At 40.5% G+C, this 21,295-nt stretch overlaps 1 protein-coding gene across 1 annotated transcript in view; it reads right to left on the bottom strand.

Moving 5' to 3' along the window:
- Positions 1-20,918, bottom strand: part of Dhx40 (DEAH-box helicase 40) — a 38,425-nt gene extending 17,507 nt beyond the window's left edge. Inside the window, exons 1-10 of the mRNA XM_006983201.4 lie at positions 20,601-20,918; positions 19,625-19,792; positions 17,202-17,347; positions 14,789-14,908; positions 13,962-14,189; positions 13,474-13,540; positions 12,194-12,325; positions 6,446-6,545; positions 2,904-2,990; positions 2,583-2,765 (exon numbers count right to left, since the gene is read on the bottom strand). Coding sequence (XP_006983263.1) covers positions 2,583-2,765; positions 2,904-2,990; positions 6,446-6,545; positions 12,194-12,325; positions 13,474-13,540; positions 13,962-14,189; positions 14,789-14,908; positions 17,202-17,347; positions 19,625-19,792; positions 20,601-20,712 — 1,343 coding nt within the window. The 5' untranslated portion in view covers positions 20,713-20,918. The remainder of the gene's footprint in view (positions 1-2,582; positions 2,766-2,903; positions 2,991-6,445; positions 6,546-12,193; positions 12,326-13,473; positions 13,541-13,961; positions 14,190-14,788; positions 14,909-17,201; positions 17,348-19,624; positions 19,793-20,600) is intronic.
- Between the last annotated feature and the right edge of the window lie 377 nt (positions 20,919-21,295).

A 21,295-nucleotide genomic window follows, 5' to 3' on the forward strand; every position in this document is an offset into this window, starting at 1 on the left:
AAGGGTGCTTGCCACCAAGCCTGACAATTGAGTTCTATCTCCAAGATTCATTCCATGGGGAAGAAAACTGACTCCTACAAGTTGTCTTCTGACCTCCACATGCACACATATGTGCATGTGCACACACAATCTAAAAAAAAGAGAAAAAACAACTGAAAGTAGCTGAAAATTTCAAGTTACCTAATAGTAACTCAGGGCTGGCCTTGATTTCAAAGAGACCTACCTGCTTCTGCCTCCAAAGAGGTGAAATTAAAGGCGTGCACCACCATGCCTAGTCTCCTGACCCCCTTATTTTAATTACAAAGAAAATGGTTCAGAGGATAAAGTACTACCACACCAGGCTTACACCTTGTTTCTTTCTTCTTTTTCTTTCCTTTCCTTCTGGTCTATTCAAGGCAGGGTTTGGCTGTGTATCCCACACTGGCTTTAGCCTCCCAGCAGTCTTTCGACCTCAGCTTTCCTAGTGCTAGGATTACAGACATGTACTCTGATAGTATATGCCTGTAATCCTACCACTTGAGAGGCAGAGGCAAAAGATCACGTGTTCAAGCAACCCTCAGCTATACAGCAAGTTTAAAGCCAGCCTGGAAGACATGAGACCCTATCTCAAAAACCAGCAATGGGATCTAGAGAGATGATGGCTCAAGCATTAAGAGCACTTGTTGCTCTTGCAGGGGACTCAGGTTTAGTCCCCAGAACCCACATGGTGGTTCACAACCATCTGTAACTCCAGTTCCAGGGGATCCAACAACATTTCCTGACATCCAGGGGCACCAAGCACGCAAGTGGTGCACAGACTTGTATGCAGGAAAAACATCCATATACATAAAATAAAAATCTAAAGAAAAGAGCAAAAGAAGAGTAACAATATAGACAGTATTAAGTCATTGAAAATGAACTAATGCCTATTCATTCTTATTTTTCCAATATGTGTTCATTCTTGGTTATTTGTACTCTGTAGTTCTTTGAGAGTATGCTAGGAATTAATGCCAAGCTTACTGGGCAGTTGATTTCAGAGTCTCCTCTTCCTAAATGAGACTATATCAAGACACTATTTTTAAATCTGGATTTGCCTGAAAGTTTTTGGTTTGGTCATTTAGTTCTTTCAATGGCTTATTTCTTTCTCATTGGCATAACTAACTAATACAGTTCAATTTTACATGTTTTCCTCTACATTCTTAATTAGAAAGTCTCTTATCTTGAGCCAGATATAGTGGTGCACACCTATAATATCAGTAGTTGGAAGTCACAGTCAGGTGGATCACTATGAGTTCAAGACCAGCCTGGTCTAAATAGCATGTTCCAGGCCAGCCAGGGAGACATGAGACCCTGTCTCAAGAAGAAAAAAAAAATTCTGTAGTCTTACTTGAAACCATCTGAATTGGCTTCCTAAGAGTCAGGCTTGGTAGCATTTGCCTATAATCATAGCACTCAAGAGACAAGAGAAAGATGTTTCACTATGTAGACTAGGCCAGTCTAGTCTACATAGTGAGTTTCAGGCAGCCAGAGCTATATAATGAGGTTCTGACTCAAACAAACAAAAATATGCGCACCATTACATCTGGCTCCAAAAAATACTTTCTAATTAGAATTAGTCATATGCCTTACATTTAAAATTAACAGTGGTCAACCAGGCATTGTGGTGCATGCCTTTTAATCACAGTACTTGGGAGGCAGAGATAGGCAGATTTCTATGAGTTCAAGGCCAGCCTGGTCTACAGAGTGAGCTCCAAGACGGAGATTTTGTCTCAAAAAACAAAACAACAACAAAAACAGTGGTCACTAAAGTTAGTCAAATCAACATCAGCATGAAGGCCTCAATTAAACTAAGGTTTAACTATGAGAAAAAGATCAGTTCTCAGTCTGAATGTCATTGGCCCCCATAAGCTTATAGGGAGTGGCACTATTAGGAGGTGTGGCTTTGTTACAGGAAGTGTGTCACTGTGAGGGCAGGCCTTGAGTTCTGTGTTCAAGCTACTCCTAGTGTCACAGTTGACCATTTCCTGTTGCCTGCAAGACGTAGGACTCTCAGCTACTTCACCAGCACCATGTCTGCCTGCATGCCACCATGCTCCCTACCGTGATGATAATGGACTGACCCTCTGAACCATAAATGAGTAAGCCACCACAATGAAATGTTTTCCTTTAGAAGGGTTGCCATGGCCTTCGTGTCTCTTCACAGCAATAGAAACTTAAACTAAGACATCGAGTAAAGCAATGCAAGCTTTGAAATAAAACAGTTTAACACTGTTTACTTCTAGATTCCTCAATCTTAAATTACAGCAGTTTGAGGCTGATGAAAATGTTCTGAAATTTGACAGTGGTAATAGTCATCTATCACTGTGAATCTACTAACAACAATTTGAACTGTACACTTTAAAATGGCTAAAATACAGAATTTTATTTTAGGTAGATTAGCATTTTCGGTTTAGGTTAAAAGCAACCATCAAAAGAAGTAACCCTGGATATAGGGTAGTCTCAATTCCTGGGGACATATCAGTCAAAAATCACAAAAATGATTTCTGAGCAATAACCTGGCTTCTTCCACTCTAGCCACATTTCTTTCGAGGTTGCCCACATACCTTATGACATCATGTATGGCAAGGCACTTTAATGTCAGAACTACAGATGTCAAACTAGTTCTCTTAATCTCTGGGATCACATGATCAGGCATACACTGGTTCCAAAAATCTTTACTGTAAATCCGAAAGCATTTTCCTGAGGCAGTCCTGCCGGCTCGGCCACTTCGCTGTAATGCTTCACTTCTACAAAGGAAAACAAAAACAGTCCCCAAAATGTTTTGTGGGTTTGCCAAGTAATTTACTTCCAATATTCAAACCAAGTAGAAAGACTCTACTCAGCTAACTGTTCTTTGAATTGAAAAGCTTGATAAAGAGACTTACTTTGAAATAGGAACCACCTCCAGGATGTCCAACCCTAATCTGGGGTTGTGATTTAACTGCTTCACAAAGCCTCCGTCCACTACATATCTAAGAGAATGAAAGCAAGTTAAATATCTAGAAAATAAGGGGAGATGTGTTAATTTTTACTTTTATTTCATGTGTATGAGTGTTTTCCCGCATGTATTACTGTGCACCATGTACACGTCTGTTGCCTACAAAGTCAAGAAGAGGACCACCAGTGCATCTCCTAGATGGAGTTACAGAAAGTTGGGAGCTACCAAGTAGGTGCTGGGAATCAAACCCAGGTCCTCTGGAAGTGTAGCCAGTGCTCTTAACCACTAAGCTATCTCTCCAACCCCAAAATTTGTTAATTTTAAATACTTCAGAATCTCCTTTTCTACCATGTTTACTGCATTATTTATATTAAATATAAAATTTGAAAGTCAGCTTGGTGAGATGGTTCAGAGAGTAAAGGCACATGCCAACAAGCCTGATGACCTGAGTTCAATCTTTGGAACCAGGAAAGGGCCGGGTGGCAGTGGTGCACGCCTTTAGTCCCTGCACTAGGGAAGCAGAGGCAGGCGGATCTCTGTGAGTTTGAGGCCAGCCTGATCTACAGAGCGAGATCTAGGACAGGCACCGAAACTACACAGAGAAACCCTGTTTCAAAAAAGAAAAAAAAAAGTTGAAAGTCAAGAATGGAATCATCATACATAGTTAATGACAAAGTAAAATCCTCACAAATTAATGGTGGTAAAGCTAATGAGGGAAACATTTTGGCCTTTCTTCAAAAAGCTAAAATAGGATTACCTTGTGATCTAGGTATTCCATTCCCAAGTACAAGACCCAAAAGTACTGAAACAAATATATAAACATTTGTAGATGAGTATTCATACCAGTAGTAACAACAAAGGCCAAGAAAGTAAAACTCTACCAAATTGTTCACTAAAACTTAACAGACTGGGGACTAGAGAGATGGCTTCTTTTATAGAAGATCAGGGTTTGAATACCAGCACTTACATGGTAGCTGCTCACAACCACCTGAAACTCCAGTAAAAGAGGATGTAACAACCTTCTGGCCTCCATGGACACTGCATGCATCTGATGCACAGACATAAATATAGGCAAAACATTCACACACAAACACACATAAAAACAAAATCATTGTTTAAAAACCCTAACAGATTCACAGCCAGCAAGATGGCTTAGTGGGTAAAGTACCTGTTTAATGGACATGGGGCTTTATTTTGAATGACCAAATATTTTTGGCACTAGATAGAGGTAGTACTTATACAAAACTGTAAATGTACTAAATTTAAACTTTTTTCCATTTTTAAAGTTATTAAAACAGGGTTCACACTCAGCTCTGAACTGCTGTAACAGATTCAAAATCTAATTCTTTAGCATCCCATTTGAAGTCACTGTTGAGCAAGTGCAGTAAAGAGTTAAGTTAGGAATAGCACCAAACCTATAATTTTACTAAACAACATTCTGAAAACTACTAGACCTTTGCTTGTATGGGAAAATACAATTACAGAAGTCAATGTAACTCTACTGCTCTACTCCTTTAGAAAAAGCACTATTTTTTCTTTTAAATTTTAAGTATCTATCTGTATTTTATTTTATTTTTTATTTATTTATTTATTTTGGTTTTTTGAGACAGGGTTTCTCTGTGTAGCTTTGCGCCTTTCCTGGAACTCACTCTGTAGACCAGGCTGGCCTCGAACTCACAGAGATCTGCCTGGCTCTGCCTCCCGAGTGCTGGGATTAAAGGCATGCGCCACCACCGCCCGGCTCTGTATTTTATTTTTGACACAAGGTTTTATTATATGGCCAAGGCTGGCTCTGTAGACACTATGTAGCTCAAGCTGGCCTCAAACTCAGTCTTCTGGCCTCTGCTTCCTGAGTGCTGGAATTACAGACATACTACACTCCAACACACCTGGATAAGAAATCATTATTTTTGTTTTTTAAAGCATATAGATGTTTTGCTTGTATGTATGTATGTGCACCATATGAATGCACTGTCCACAGAAGCCAGAAGATGGCATCAGAACCCCTGGAACTGGATGTTCATACAGTTTTGAGTATCTATGTGGATGCTGGGAATTGAAACCAGGTCCCCTACAAGCACAGCAAGTACTCTTTTAAATCTCTCTTTTTCTGCATGCACACATGTGTGTTCATGCCTGTGTGTGTGTGTGTGTGTGTGTGTGTGTGTGTGTGTGTGTGTGTGTTGCCTGCATGCATGACTGTATACTACATTATGTGCCTGGGGCCTGCAGAGGTCAAAAAAGGGATACCATGGAACTGGAGTTACAGGCAGTTCTGAGTTGCCATGTGGGGGTTGGGAACTGAACCCAGGTTCTCTGGAAGAAGAGCATGTACATACGTTTAATTGCTGAGCTAACTGTCCAGCCCATAACTGTTTGTTTTTTTAAGTAGAAGAAATGTAATTTCTCTTTACTCATTCACCCAGAAGAAATATAATTGAGTCTTAGAGACTGTGGTCTAGCCTTTGTATGGCAGGCAGTCAGACTAAGTGAAGGATATAAAATACACTGGATAAAATATCAGAAAGGGATGTAGCTCAGAAGCCTCAAAGAATTTCACATCAGTTATGAATCCAGAATTGAACTTCCCAGGTGATTCTCTACTAATTTCACTCAAAATCTGACTGCATTATTGATTGCATCCAAAAGCAATAGGGACTTGTACCATAATTCAATTTCATAAGGAAGTGAGAGGAAACACTCCCTCCAGATAGAGATTACATGGATACAATTAACCAAATTGGGCTGGAGACAGAAAGGCTTATCAAACCATGTAAGGCGTACATTAATAATGACCGCTAGGAAAACAGCTGGCTGAAACCTAGGAAGCACTATAAATAATCTTGTATTTAAGAAGAAAAGGCTCAAGTTAACAAATAATTAAAAAGATGACATAATTCAGAGTGTATTTCCTACTCCATTTCCCGCTCAAAGCAATTAGTAATTATAGAATATGGAAGGTGAGCTAGGTATGGTGGTGCTTACCTTTAATCACAGCACCTGGGAGGCAAAGGCAGGCAAATCTGAGTTTGAGGCCAGCCTGGTCTACATAGTGAGTGATACTCTTTAAAAAAAAAAAAAGTGAGCTAAGTTAAGAATGGTAAAGAGAGGCTGAAGAGATGACTCAACATCAGTTAGGAGCACTTGCTATACAATCATGTGGATGGGCATTCTGATCCTAGCACCCAGGTAACAAGCCAGGCCTGGTCTTGGCATGCCTGTAGCCCTAGCGGAGTGGGTAAAAACAGAGAATTAATAGGGCTTGCTGCCTGCAAGCCTAGATGGCAAACAGTATCTCTAGTTCTGTGAGAAACGCTGCCTCAAAAGGAATAAGGAAGAGAATGGGAAAGGAGGACACCCAATACCCTCGGGTCTGTGTGTGTGCACATTCAAATAAAATTTAAGAAAAGAAAAACACTAAAAAATAGGTGAGACAGGAGTTAGTAAAAAACACAGGTATAAATAAATAAGTTTTTTAAAAGGCTGTACCTGATCCCATCTATCGTCAAAGATGTTGCAGAAATATTGGTGGATATGACACATTTTCTAATTCCAGGTGGAGGTGGCAAAAATATTCTCCTCTGTTGATCTAAAATATACACAGAGGAAAAAAAATACTAGTTAAAAACATGCTCTTGTCAACACCAAGCTTTCCAAGAACTCATTTCTTTTCATTAGAAGTTGTATTTTCATCACCTCTTCTTTCCTTCCTATGTAGCTTGCTCTTTCTTTCTTTTCTTACTTTTTCTTTCCTATGTAGCCCTAGCTGTCCTGCTATCCTGGCTCGTTATACACCAGGCTCACCTCCAACTCAGAGATCTGCTTGCCTCTGCCTCCTGAGTACTGGAATTAAAGGTGTGCACCACTACACCCAGCTCATCACCTCATAAATAATCTAGAATATAAACTGTAGTAACAAAAACTAAGACTATTTCTTAACGTTTCACTTTTAAGATTTTTAAATCCAGGCTGGAAAGATGTCTCAGAGCTTAAGAGAACTTACTGCTCTTGCAGTGGACCCAAGTTTGAATCCCAGCACCCATATCACTTGGCCCACAACCACCTTTAACTCCATTCCTGAGGATCGGGAGCCCTCCTGCCTCCAAGGGCATCTGATCCACATTCACAACCCTCCTACATACATGCAATTAAATAGAAATCTTTACAAACAGATTTTTAAACATATGGAATTGTATACTACTATTTACTACAAAAAGACCACCTATAGCAATGCCCTTTATTTAGGCCATAGCTCCATGTAAAGACATGTATAAAAGTATGGACTTAGCGCGGCGGTGGTGGTGGGAAAACTGGCAGAGGAAGAAACGTGTTCCAAATCCTACCAAGAAATACAATCATTTTTAAAAGACCATTTAACACTCTTACTGAAATAAAGCTTCTACCAAGATATGATATAAACTAAAGACAATGGAATTCTCTTCCCGAAATTCCCTGTCCAAATACTCTCCAGAGAATCCAAAGCAGGGGTTGGGGATTTAGCTCAGTGGTAGAGCACTTGCCTAGCAAGCACAAGGCTCTGGGTTCGGTCTTCAGCTCCAGAAAATTAAAAAAAAAAAAAAACAGAATATGCCATCCTTAAAATATGCCTCTTTGGCATATTGATTGTTTGCCGGGCGGTGGTGGCACACACCTTTAATCCCAGCACTCGGGAGGCAGAGCCTGGAGGATCTCTGTGAGTTCGAGGCCAGCCTGATCTACAGTTCCAGGATCTCCAAGCGAGTTCCAGGAAAGGCGCAAAGCTGCACAGAGAAACCCTGTCTCGAAAAAAAAAAAAAAATCCAAAGCAGAAATATGCTTGTCCAGGCATACAGTATGTATGGAATAAAGGAATACAATTTAATGTGGTAAACTTCAATGATGGCCAACCAAAGAAGGAAAGAGGAGAATGACTATGGAATAGAAAAAAGAAATACAATATTATTTCCATGTTGAAACTCTGCCCACCCTGAGAAGTTATCTGGATGCATCACAAAAAATGCCTTGAGTATTCTTACTAACAGCACATGAAAATCAACTTCCTGACATGAGAAGATCTTAAAAACATTACGGAACTAGAAAGAAACTACAAACACTTGAGAGACAGAGACTGTTCAACATGAGAATGACGTGTTAATGAACTAGAGAAGCCAACAAACGGGACATAAACTGCATTCAAAGAGAAATGAAGCACTGAATCCGGAGAAAGAGTGCATCAGATGTGTTCATCATGTGTGTGATTACATAAGTAGACAAACTGCCAAAACCCAATGAATCATAGCTTTAAAATAATACTGCATAACATTATTTATCATATATAAATTATATTCAAAAAGTTAATTTTAGGGGCTGGAGAGATGGCTCAGCAGTTAAGAGCACTGGCTGCTCTTTCAGAGGACCTGACTTCATTTCCCAGTACCCATGTGGCAGCTCACAACTGTCTATAACTCCAGGATCCAACACCCTCACACAGACATACATGCAGGCAAAACACCAATAAAATAAAAATAAAATACAAACAATGAGAAAGAAAGTCGGGATCTCTGAGTTCAAGGCCATCTGGTCTACAGAGTGAGTTCCAGGACAGCCAGAGCTACACAGAGAAACCAAAAAGAAAAAAGAAAAGAAAAGAAAGTTAATTTTAAAAATAAGCACAGTCAGGTGTGTGGTGGCACAAACCTTTAATCCCTACACTTGGGAGGCAAAGGCAGGCGAATCTCTGTTGAGTCTGAGGCTAGTTTGATATACACAGCAAGTTCTAGGCCATCAGGGCAACACAAGAAACCACGAAACCCTGTCTCAAAAAACCCACTAATAGCCGGGAGGTGGTGGCGCATGCCTTTAATCCCAGCACTTGGGAGGCAGAGCCAGGCAGATCTCTGTGAGTTCGAGGCCAGCCTGGTCTACAGAGTGAGTTCCAGGAAAGACGCAAAGCTACATAGAGAAACCCTGTCTTAAAAAAACAAAAGAAAAAAACAACAACAAAAAAACAGTAATAATAATAATAATAATAAAAAAATAAAAATACATCAAATTCCAGATTTTACCATAAAACAAGCATACAAAAATAGTATCCTAATAATGACTGAGAGATGGTTCAATGGTCAGAAACACTTACTGCCCTTGTAGAGGACCACTGTGTGATCCTACCTGTTAAGGCAGGCTTTATACTATTTTTCATGTGTAATTTCTCAGTGGGGAATAGCTATGGTTTGCCTAACCTAGTTAAAGACATTTTTGTTTGTTTGTTTGTTTCTTGTTTTGTTTTTCGAGACAGGGTCTTTCTATGTAACCCTGGCTGTCATAGAACTCACTCTGTAGACCAGGCTAGCCAGTCTCAAACTCAGAGATCAGAGATCTGCCTGCCTCTGCCTCCTGAGTGTTAGGATTAAAAGTGGAAGGAACTTGAGACCCCTTCTAACTCTCCCAAAAGGCTAAGTACTTTCGGTGATAAAATTTTTCAGTCCCATATACGTATCTGTCATTTATGAAACCACAGGTATATTTCAATGGGTTCTGACTTCCCCACACACGTGACAGGAGTAACTTGAACAAAGAAGTCGTCAATAACTCAGCTCCCTCGATTATAGTCCACCTGAGCTCTAGGACACGTTTGTTCTCCAAATGTCTGCTTATGTGCCAACTCTAACCCCACAGGACAACTGGAGTGATGCGGTCAATAGAGCAGCAACCGTGCTGTCCACTGCCATAAACAGCAGGGGAGCTGACACGGTCTTGTTTCCATTTGAAGCTTTGCTTCTGCCTCCGAGGCCTGAATGATTTAGAAACACAACAAACAACAACAACAAACCTTGTGGATTTCCTCTCTGAGAAAGAGAGAGAAATACAGACGCAGAGAGAGAAAGAAGTGTGAGAGAACAAGAACTTGAGGTAAGGGAAGACATTTAAAGGAATGTCAGCAGAAAGCAAAGTCTGAAACAGATTAACAAATGTTTAAACAGGATTTTTCACCATTTACATCATACCTGCATTCAAGCTGTTCACACATCTCTAATTTAATCAGCACTTGGGACGCAGAGGTGAGCGGATCTCTGTGAGTTTGAAGCCAGCCTGGTCTATATAGCAAGTTCAGGCCAGTCAGGGCTACATAAGGCCATGACTCAAAACAATAATAATATGAGGCTCAAGGGGTGGCTCATGGGTAAAAGCAAGTACTGTTCCTCCAGAAGACCTGAATTTAGTTCTCAGCGTCCACATGGGATGGTTCACAACAGTCTGTAACTCCAGTTCAGAGGATCTGACACCCTCTTCTGAACGCCTCATGCACCTGCATTCACATGTGCACATACCTACACAGATACACATATCTACATATAATTATAAAAACATCCCCTACAGTGTGGGAGTAGGTGGCACAGTCCAGGCCAAAGAGCTAGTTCATATAATCTTAGAAGTGATTACACAGCACTTGTCCATATTCGACAGATGAGAATTTTAGATGTCTCAACTGGGAAGACATCTAAGATTTTCATTTAAAAGACATTATCATGGCTAGTATATTTAAATATAAAAAGAGTAAATAGAAAATATTCACCTTGAGCTAAATATGGTATTTTATACCTATAATCCAATACCCAAGAGGGGGTCAGAAGGAGCCCAAGCTGAAGGCCACCCTAGGATACATAAGATCCTGTCTCAAAATATCTACCTCATTAATTTTACCTATTCACTAAACCCAGGTAGGAGTCACTGTTAAAAGTCTTTTCTAAGCTGCACGGTGGTGGCACATGCTTTTAACCCAGCACTCAGGAAGCAAAGGCAGGTGGATCTCTTGAGTTTGAGACCAGCCTGATCTACAGAGTGAGTTCCAGGACAGCCAGGGCCACACAAAGAAACCTTGTCTCAAACCCCTTGCCCCCCTTAAAAAAAAAAATAATAATTGCCTTTAAGATGTAAAATGGAAAATAAAATGTAAAATGAAGATCACTACTTAATCTATATCAAGAGCCTACTATCACAAAAGATTTCCAAAAATAGCACCCTCATTTATGGTTAACTGCTAATGTAATTTTTAATTTTTAAAAAAAATTGTCAGTATTTTTTATGTGTATGGGTGTTTTGCCTACATGTATGTCTGTGTACCTCATGTGTGAGGTGCACGAGGAGGCCAGAAGCAGGCTTTAATCCTCTAGAACTGAAGCTCCATATGGTCGTGAGCCTCCATGTGGCACTAGGAATTGAACCAGGGTCCTCTGGAAAGCAGTCAGTACTCTTAACCACTGGGCCAGCTCTCTCCAGCCACAACATCCCTTTAGTTTTATAAGTTAAATCCAATAATAAAAAAGTTTTACAGGACAAATTCTAGCTCTCATTCAACAGTTTTTTTTATTATATTTATTATAGCCAAACACTCAAAAAAAGTTTGCATATCCTCTTTGAACATACATACACAAACAAAATGATCAATATTAAAAAGAAGGCCAGTATATGGCTACTTAATAGGGAATGAAAATCCACTCTGCTTACTGTAGGACATAACTGGACTTCAGATTTCTATCAATTTTGCAGCAATGGCAGACTAAGTATTGCTATAGTCTTCATCTCAAAGAATCCCCAAAAGGATTTTTTTTCTGTTGGGAGAGCACGCCTTTAATCCCAGCACTCAGGAGGCAGAGCCAGGCGAATCTCTGTGAGTTCGAGGCCAGCCTGGGCTACAGAGTGAGTTCCAGGACAGGCTCCAAAGCTACACAGAGAAACCCTGTCTTGAAAAACAAAAAACAAAACAAAACAAAACAACTGAGCAGCTCCAAGGTTCTCCAAAGTTACTGTGAAAGAACTTTAAACACAATCGGTTCACCAGAGAGATGATGGCTCTCAACAATTTACTTCCTGATCTGGGTTAAGACCTAAGAGTTACAAAACTGAGATCAGTTTGTGAAATTTTTTGACCCAAATACTGAAGATTTCTATTTTTTTCTGTATATATACAGTAATTAATAAAAAACATTTTAAAAGGGAGCTGGAGAGATGGCTCAGTGGTCAAGAGTTCTTGCTACTCTTTCAGGGGACCAGAGTCTGGTGCTCAGTACCCATATCAAGCAACACATACCTGCCTGTAATTACAGCTAAGGCATACAATGTCCTCTGCTGGCTCAGCTGGCCCCCACAAGTATGTACTCATACACCGACATACATAGAAACATATGAATAAAAAAACTAAATCGTTTTTTAAAAAGTCTATAAAAGCCTGTCATATTTTCTTTCCTAGTAAGGAATTACCTGTTGTCATAGACCCATAACATGGCAGTATCAGCAAGCCATCTAGTGTGGTGTCTTGTACATCATAATCGTAATCAACAGACTCAGCCATCTGAAAAAGCAGCTCACAGCTCTTCTCTATTTCAAACTGGCCTGGAATAAGATGGAAAAACTTCAGGAATTGAAATGCAAATTTTAAAAATCTTTTTAAAGTTCAGTTTAAAATTAGCTTAAGGTTATTCTAAATCACTTTTTTGATCATGTAAGATATGCCCAACCCCAACAACAAAATTCAAGCAAAAGTATGTTTCTCATTTCTAAAGGAGCAAAGTGTTTATCATCTTAAAGCCTTTTATATTGTTAATACAGTTTCAGGAAGAGTGAATTACTTACACACAGGAGAAACTAGTACAGGAAATACTGAATTCAGGGACATTGCAAAAACTTGAACTTAACTTCCAAAAGTCGAAGAGACAGTTTTAAATGTCTCACTTCAAACATTAGTACAAGGTAGATTAAGCCAACAGCAATGGCTTATTTCTTATTACTTATTTCTGCTAGGACACAACTAGTTAAAAAGTTATACTACTCGTGGATTTAAACCCCCAAATCTGCTACAGACTTGTTCACAATGCATGGATCCCACACCTTATCAATACTGTGTTATCTCATCACTTCAAGAAATGACAATTGGGATGTCTGAATAAAAGAATTAATTATTCAGAACCAGGATTACTTAGCCAATACTCTGTCTACAGTAACCCTCTCTCACCCCAAGAAAACACTTTCCAGAGTTAATTTCTTTCTATAAAAGGGTGGTGTAGCTCACGTGTATTTCCTCATGAGCCTGGCATTCTGTGTTCCTGTTATCTAGCAGAGAATCATAAAAAGGTAAGGCAACAGTTGAAAAACGAGCCCACGTATCCTAGGAGAAGGAACAGTCTGTCCACTCTGGTGTCATATTTCCTGCTTCCAAAAGGAAGATATTAACCAGGTATAGTGATGTGTGCCTGCTCTGCCGGAATAGCCCGGGCAATATATAAAGAAAGACCTTGGCTCAAAAACCACAAAATCACTTATTTACTGAAGAATTGGGGGTTGTTTGTTGTTGTTCCTTTTTGTCTTTTTAACAGGGGCTTATCACATAGCCCAGGCTAGTCTTGAACTATATAGCCTAATCTATCTTTGAACTTGCAGCAGTCATCCTGCCTCAGTGTTCAGAGTCCTGAGGTTAGCAGCATGCAATGCTATACCTGGCTTACAAATTATAGGTATTATTAAACCTAGTAGAGAATGCTCACCAGTCAGAAAAACTAAGATGTCTCCAGCCATTTCATTCAAATGAATATCCATGGTCACTTTCACAATCTAAAGAAAAAAGCAAAAACCACAATAATTATATTTTGGTATAAAACACTCATTCCTCCACTACCATATCCTCTTGCTCCACCAAACAAACAAACAAACAAACAAACAAACATTGAATCAGGCTCCCCAAAAGTCCTAGCATTCATGAAGACCAGATGGCTCAGTAAGGAAGGTGCTTGCCACATGAGCTTGATGACCTTTGTTTAATTTCTGGAACTGACACAAAGGTAGATGGAGACAATAAACTACATAGAACTGTCATCTGAGCACTCTACGCATGCCATGGCATATGTGAACACCCCCAACACATCATACGCACACAAGAATAAATGAAATTTGTAAAAATAACAAGAAAAATTACCAAAATGCCCAAGTAAATAAAATCACACACACAAGACACAAAAAGATTGCTAAGTAATACCGCTTGAATATATGCAGTATTTTCTCTGTCTCGTGGGCCAATCAAATTGCAGAATTTCTCTCTGACTGGATAGAGCCTTCCAGGTATATCAAATATGGGGCAATTTCCAAAGAACGCAGAGAGCTTGGCTAGCTCCATAGTTGCTGACATCACCACCACCTTTAAATGTTCCTTCCTGTTAGGAGACTTATCCTGAAACAGCTTCTTCAGTAAACCAAATAAGATATCCTGAAAGGAAAATCTAGTAAGTCACAAATGCCAACATTTTATTATTTATTATTATTGTTCATTTTTATTTATTTTTGAAATCAGGTCTCACTGTGTAGCTGTGGTTGGCTTAGAACTCACTAAGTAAAGCAGGCTGGCCTTCAACTCACAGAAATCTGCCTGCCTGTACCTCCTGGGTATGAGGAATACTAAGAGTGCTGGGCTGAAGGGAGTGCACCACATGCCCATTTCTATGTGGTGTTGAGAATCATGCCCAGGGCTTGTACATGCTAGGCAAGCACTCTACCAACTGAGATACATCCCTAGCCCATCTAACCTATTTTATTTTTTGTTTGTTGAGAAAAGGTCTCACTATGTAGCATGGGCTGGCCTGGAACTCTTTTGTAGACGCGCTGGCCTCAAACTCTTAAGAAATCTGCTTACTTCTGCCTTCTGCCTTCTGGGATTAAAGTCATATACCATTATGCCCACCCATAACCAAGGAATTTCTATTTCAATAGATTAAAATGTAAGAGGAGGCAATTCTCAATACAGTAAAAAGTGACCCCAAATAAATGAACTTCTTATTAATTACATAAAAAAAAAATTGAAATACTCACTGTAGTTAAAGTTCTTTCATGGGCTTCATCCAAAATAATGACACTGAATTTGTTAAGATTTGGATCACCCAAAATATGTTTGAGTAAACATCCATCAGTCATGTATTTGATTGCTGTCTCCTGATGTTTGAAAGCAGAGTACATCAATTTGTAGCATCACAAAGCTTCAGCAAGAGTCAACAACTAATTCCCCACCCTCAAATGCACAGATCAAACTACCAAGGTCTACATTAACAGGAACATAAAACTAACAAGGATGGTTAACTATAACCATGTCACCTATATAAATAGGAACTAAAAGAGTGTCCTGTGATAAAGCAAGTCACCAATAAGAAGCTACAAAGAGGTCTGTGGGTTGTGGCAAGATAAACACTTACAGACAAGATATGGGGGCTGATTCAGCAGCAGTGCACACATTCTCTAGCATGCACAAGGTCCTAGGTTCTATCCCCAGCATGGCAAAGAAACTGAAAACACTTTGCTGACGTGATTAAATTATCAAGTTTTCCATTGACTTCAAGAATACTGAAACACAGCATTGGATATGCTAGCTAGTTTTGTCAATTTGATATCAACTATAGTCACATGAGAAGAGGAAACTTCAACTGAGACACTGTCTCCAAAGATTAGCCTCCAGGAATGTCTATAGGGCATTTTCTTGATTAATGATTGATGTGGGCAGTACCATCCTTGGACAGAAGGTCCTAGGAGGCTGTATGAGAAAGCAAACTGAAAAAGCCATGGAAACCAAGCCATGGAAAGCAGGCCAGTCAACAGCACTCCATGGCCTCCTGCATCTAGGTTCCTGCCTTGGTTGACCTTAATGATGGTCTGTAACCTGTGAGCCAAATGAACTCTTTCCTCCCCAAATTAGTTTTGGTTGGTATATTATCACCGTAATAAAAACCAAACTAATACATTGGATAGACTCTGAAAACAGCTAAGTGTGATAAAAGGCACAAAGTAAAACTACTGTGTTATTCCACTTACATACTTTGACTAGGCATGTTCATAGAGAGATCAGAGTTACAAGGACTGAATACAGTTTCTGTTTGAGATTATAAAGAAGTTCTGAAAATAGCAATGATAGTTAAACAACATTGTAAACTGTGACTGTATCCAATGCTACCAAACTATATATGTAAAATGATTAAAATGATAATATTTATCTTATGTACATATTATTACTCCAACAAAACAGTTTAAATATGAATGCAACCAACATCAGGTTTGAAGAGATGAACTAGGGGTTAAGAGCACTTGCTGTTCTTGCAGAGGACCCTATTTTGGTTCCCTGTACCCACATGGCAATTCACAACCATCTATTAACTCCAATTCCAGGAAATCCAATGCCCTCTTCTGGCCTCAGGTATCAGGCATGCATGTGGCACAAAAACACCCATACACATAAAATAGATTTTTTTTTTCTTTAAAGATTCACTTTTATTTTGTATGCAGCATGTATGACTACAGGTCAGAAGAGGGCACCAGATCTCATTACGGATGGTTGTGAGCCACCATGTGGGTGCTGGGAATTGAACTCGGGACCTCTGGAAGAACACTCAGTGCTCTTAACCTCTGAGCCATCTCTCCAGCCCAAAATAGATTTTTTTTTAAGTAATAATTTTTTTAAAGTGCAACCAACACATCAAGGAACTTATGATCCAAAAAAAAAAAAAAAAAAAAAAAGAGTATCTTAAGGAAAATAAACATTACCATCATTTGATAATGGATAAACTAGTTGAGGAAGAAGAAAATAGAGTATTAGGTGCCTGAGAGATAAAGCCTTAACAATATGCAACAAAAATTAATTCTAGGAGCTGAAGAGATGCCTTAGTGGTTAAGAACACTGGCTGCTTTTTTTCAGAGGAGTGGGTTTCAGTTCCCAGCACCCATAAGGTAGATCCCATCTGTAATTCTCATTCCAGGCATCTGGCATCCTCTTCTGGACTCCTCAGGCACCAGGCATGTACATGGTGCACATACACCACACAGGCAGACAAACACTTACATTCATAAAAAGTAAAAAACAAAACTTACTCTCTGTGGATTCTGAGGACTGAATTCAGGTCCTCATGCTTGTAAGTCAGGCTCTTTACCAACTGAGCTGTCTTCCCAGACCATGTCTCACCCCACCCCACCCTCACATCCCTTAAGATTCATTTATTTATTTATTTGAAGGAGCTAGGTTTTTATGAAGGAGCTAGCCTACTTTGGGAATTCCAGGGCAGTGAGAGACCTTGTGTTAAAAAACAAACACCAAAACAGACACATGGCCCCTGAGGGACAACACTCAAAGTTATCCTCTGACCTCCACACATATGTACACACTCAAGATCACAGGGAGACAAACCTAAGGGCTAGGGATCTAAGTTTACCGTAGTTTAAATGTACACCAGTGAAACGTTTGTACCTTGGAGCTGCAGTCATCAAAACGAACTTGGTATCCTACTTTAGATCCCAAAGTGCATTTCATCTCTTCAGCAACCCTCTGAGCAACTGATATGGCAGCTACTTTTCGTGGCTGAGTCACACCAATCATACCATGTTGTGAAAATCCTACCCAAACCAGAAACAGAAACACATACAATTAGTTAGCAATGGTTTCCTCCTAGGAACAAATTAAAATTGTTCCTGGTCAATCAATACAAAAAGTATTAATGTTTCCAAAAGAAAATCCTCCAAGTTAGCAACATACAGTAGTACACTTGCAAATATACTACAAAGAAATCTAACTATTAATTTAAAATAGAAATGCACATTCAGGGACCAGAAAAAACGGTTCAGCAGGTAAACACACTTACCTGATGACCTGAGTTCTATCCCAGATCCCACAGCGGCAGGAGGAGAGCACTGACTCCCTAAAGTCATCCTGTGACCTCCACATGCACACTGTCACACGTGTCTATACACACACATACTGATAGCACATAAAAGGAAATTACTTAAAAAAAAATACACATCCACAGCCATTCTAAAAGTAAAAAACGCAAATTAGGTTTCAGGTTTTTATTTTTCAGTTTTTAAAAACATTAGAAGAATAAGCCAAGGACTCTGCAGGTTAGTTTGTTTATTTGCTTTACTTTTTGACAAGATCTCAGTATGCCGTCATAGTGGCCTCGAACTCCTAAGCTCTACCCACCTTCTTGACCCCACCTCCCAAGCAGCTGGTACTATAGGTGTGGACACTGCACCTGGCGTAAGAACTGTAAAACTGAAATCCAAGAACCTTCACACACTTCCTAAACTTTTCTATGCCACAGAAGTAAAAGTGGATTTAAATATATCACCCTTCCATAAATTTCTGTAAGTATTTTAACCATTTTAATATATATGAAAACGGAGATGCAACATATAGCGGGCAGGACTTTTTTTTAATAACATGTAAAATAATGGTATGCCTTAGCAGATGTCAAACTAGGTTTAATGCAGCAGATTAGGTTAATATAAGGACCAGGCATGATGGAGGCCAGCATGAACAGCATATGGAGGCCATTCTCAAAAAAAAAATTTAAGTTTTAAAAGCTATGTTTTTATGTATAGTATATGTATATTTCTGTATTTGAATGTGCACATTCAGGTCCCCAGGAGCCCAGAAGAGGCTGTCATATACCCCAAAGATAAGAGTTACAGGCGGTTGTGAGCTGCCCAATGTGGGTGCTGGGAACACAAGTCTGGTCCTCTAAAAAAAGCAGCTGAGTCATCTCTCCAGCCCCCCAAAATTAATTTTATTTTAATATCAATTATATCCAAAATGATTTTGCTCCTTTCCAACCTTATGACAGAGAATGTTGTCATAATGACAAGACACTTTATTGGTAATTTGTTAGCTTGATGCTGATAGAATCTGAGAATATTCACCTGATAAAGCTCTGGAGGAAGAATAAAAAAAAAAGAAGTCAGCAGCAGAGATCAACTATCTTTTCTCTTCCCAATTGTTTCAGTTCTCACTGGCTAACAAGATAACTTTATTCTAAGAAGAAAATTAGCATCTACCTGCTATCCTTTTTTTTTTTTTTTTTTTTTTTCTTCCTCACCATATAACCATAGCTGGCCTGGGACTCACTATGTAAACTACGTCAGCCTCAAAATTCAGAGATGCCCCTGCCTCTGTATAACAAGTGCTGGGATCAAAAGTGTATATTACCACACCTAGCCTTCTTTTCTTATTACATGTTGTTGTTTGTTTTTTACTTTTTTGGGGGCCTGCCACCCAGCTCTCAAATTATACACAGAGGCTTATTCTTACTTATGAACACTGAGTCTTGGCTTAGTGTCTAGCCAGCTTTCCTTAACTTATCCTGTCTACCTTTTTGCCTCTGGGCTTTTCCGGTTCTCTTACTTCTGTAAGTCTTACTCTTACTCTGTGGCTTGCTGTATAGCTGGGTGGCTGGCCCCTGGAGTCCTCCTCCTCTGGCTGCTAGATCTCTCCATTCCCATATTTCTCCCTCTATATATTTTCTCTGCCGTCAGCCCTGCCTATCCTTTCTCCTGCCTTGCTATTGGCCATTCAGTTCTTTATTAGACCATCAGGTATTCTATACAAGTACAGTAACACAGCTTCAGAGTTAAAAAAAATGCAGCATAAACAAAAGTAACACACCTTAAAATAATCTACCACAATTATAGTAATTAAAAATGAAAAAAAAAAAAGTCACCAACAATTCCTGGGCCTGAAATAAAGCAAAGGAAGACATAGGGAGGAGGGGGAAATGGGCAAGTAAAGCCAAAATGGGCATTTACACCCTACTGCAGGTTTACTAGACCTTAAAGAAGTTTTCTTTTGTTTCTTTCCTACTTCCAAGAATAAATTTTTTTATCCAAGAATAAAATTACCTGCTTCATAAAGGTATTTAGGGAGTTGAGTTGTTTTACCACTTCCTGTATTTCCAGTAACAATGAGGAACGAATTGTCCCTCACAGCTTGGATGAGCTTTTTTCTTTGTTTCTGAATAGGAAAAGTTGGAGTTGTTCCTCCCTCCTGTGATGTGCATCCTTTCTCTTCTGTAGCAACACAGAAAACAATTGTGCGATTAAAGTCCTGTGACGATCCCTGACAACGTCTCAGGACTGGAAGAAGAAAAGCAAAGGAAACACACAACTGGAAAGATCAATTCATGACTTTTCAGTTAAGTCACCAATGTACAAATCACAAGTCAAAGTTTATAAACTCAGAGTAACTTTTTGGTAAAAACCAAACAACTTTAACATTGTTGATGTGTAACTCACTGTACTTGACAAAGTCAGTCTAGCACTAGGCAACATATCTGCATGCATACCTACACAGAAGCACAAAACCTAGTTTTATTAGACAATAGACCAAAAACCTGAACACAGCGCAACAACTCTCAGAAGAAGAAGCAGCCACCTGTATTTGCTTCTGATTCACGGTTCAAGTTAGGTCCCTGTTCAGAGTGACTGATATCCCAGAAGGCCAAGTGGTGGGTAACCATGGAAACTGGCTCCTGGAAACGGGCTCCCTTCATACCGTACCCAAAGGCAGGCTGGCGGCCCGGCGAAGGGGAGGGGGATGAACGGGTAGAGAACAAAGGCTTTATGAGGCTGTTGAAGAGCAGAACGCGTTTGGGCGTCCGGGTCCACTTTCTTACCCCCCGGCGAGGTCTTCACCCAACTTGAGTTTGGGACCGCCCCCCTCTAAGCCGAAGTGCTCATTGGACGCAAAGTTCGCCTTCAGGCTTGAGAGACCAAGAGAACGTCTGAGCCCGCTCCCCATCTCCTCTGCCACCCAGAAATGTACTTTTCGCCCCGCCAACAACTCCCGCCAGCTGCCACGGCGTCCCGCGGACCGCACCTCTGTCAGCGATGCGAACAGCTGACGGCCGCTCTTCCTGGAGCTCTCTCGGCCGTTCGCCCTCCTCCTGCCGCCTTGGCGCCCTGCCCGCGACGGCGGGAAACCGGGACATAGACCCGGTCCGGAGAGGAGGCGAGCACGTCCACCGAGCTGAGGAGATGGGAGGGGACAGGCGAGGGCGCGCCCTGATGACGTAGGAGTGTTTACTTCCGCGCGTGCGACTGGCAGCTCGGGGAGGAGGAGCGGCTCGATGACGTGGCGGCGGCCGCTTGGACGCGCACGGGCCCGCGCTCCCGGGGGCCCCGAAGCCCCGCCCCCAGGGGCGTCCCGCCCGCTGCCACGTGCCACCGCCCGAGCCGCGAAGCCGCCGGGTCGCCTGGGGGCTGGGTCACTTTTTCCTTCTTCTTCTTAACTCTGGAGTGAAATAAGGCAGGGCGACACCTGTTTAGGTGCCACGCCGGCCCCACAGCCTCCTCTGTCTGCACATACACCATTTGAAGTGGCCCTTTCCCAGGAGCTGCCGCTGCCGTCCTACACTGTGACCTTGGGCAACTCACTGCCCTGTCTCCCTATCAAGACCCACAGTGACTGAGTTTCCATCCAACTTCTAGTTCTGTAGTTTTCAAAACTCAGATTCTCATGCTGTTTCCCTACCTTCAAGGAACTCTGCATTTACATTTATTTGCATGTTTTCC

Source organism: Peromyscus maniculatus, chromosome 8, assembly GCF_049852395.1.
Source record: "Peromyscus maniculatus bairdii isolate BWxNUB_F1_BW_parent chromosome 8, HU_Pman_BW_mat_3.1, whole genome shotgun sequence".
NCBI lineage: Eukaryota > Metazoa > Chordata > Mammalia > Rodentia > Cricetidae > Peromyscus > Peromyscus maniculatus.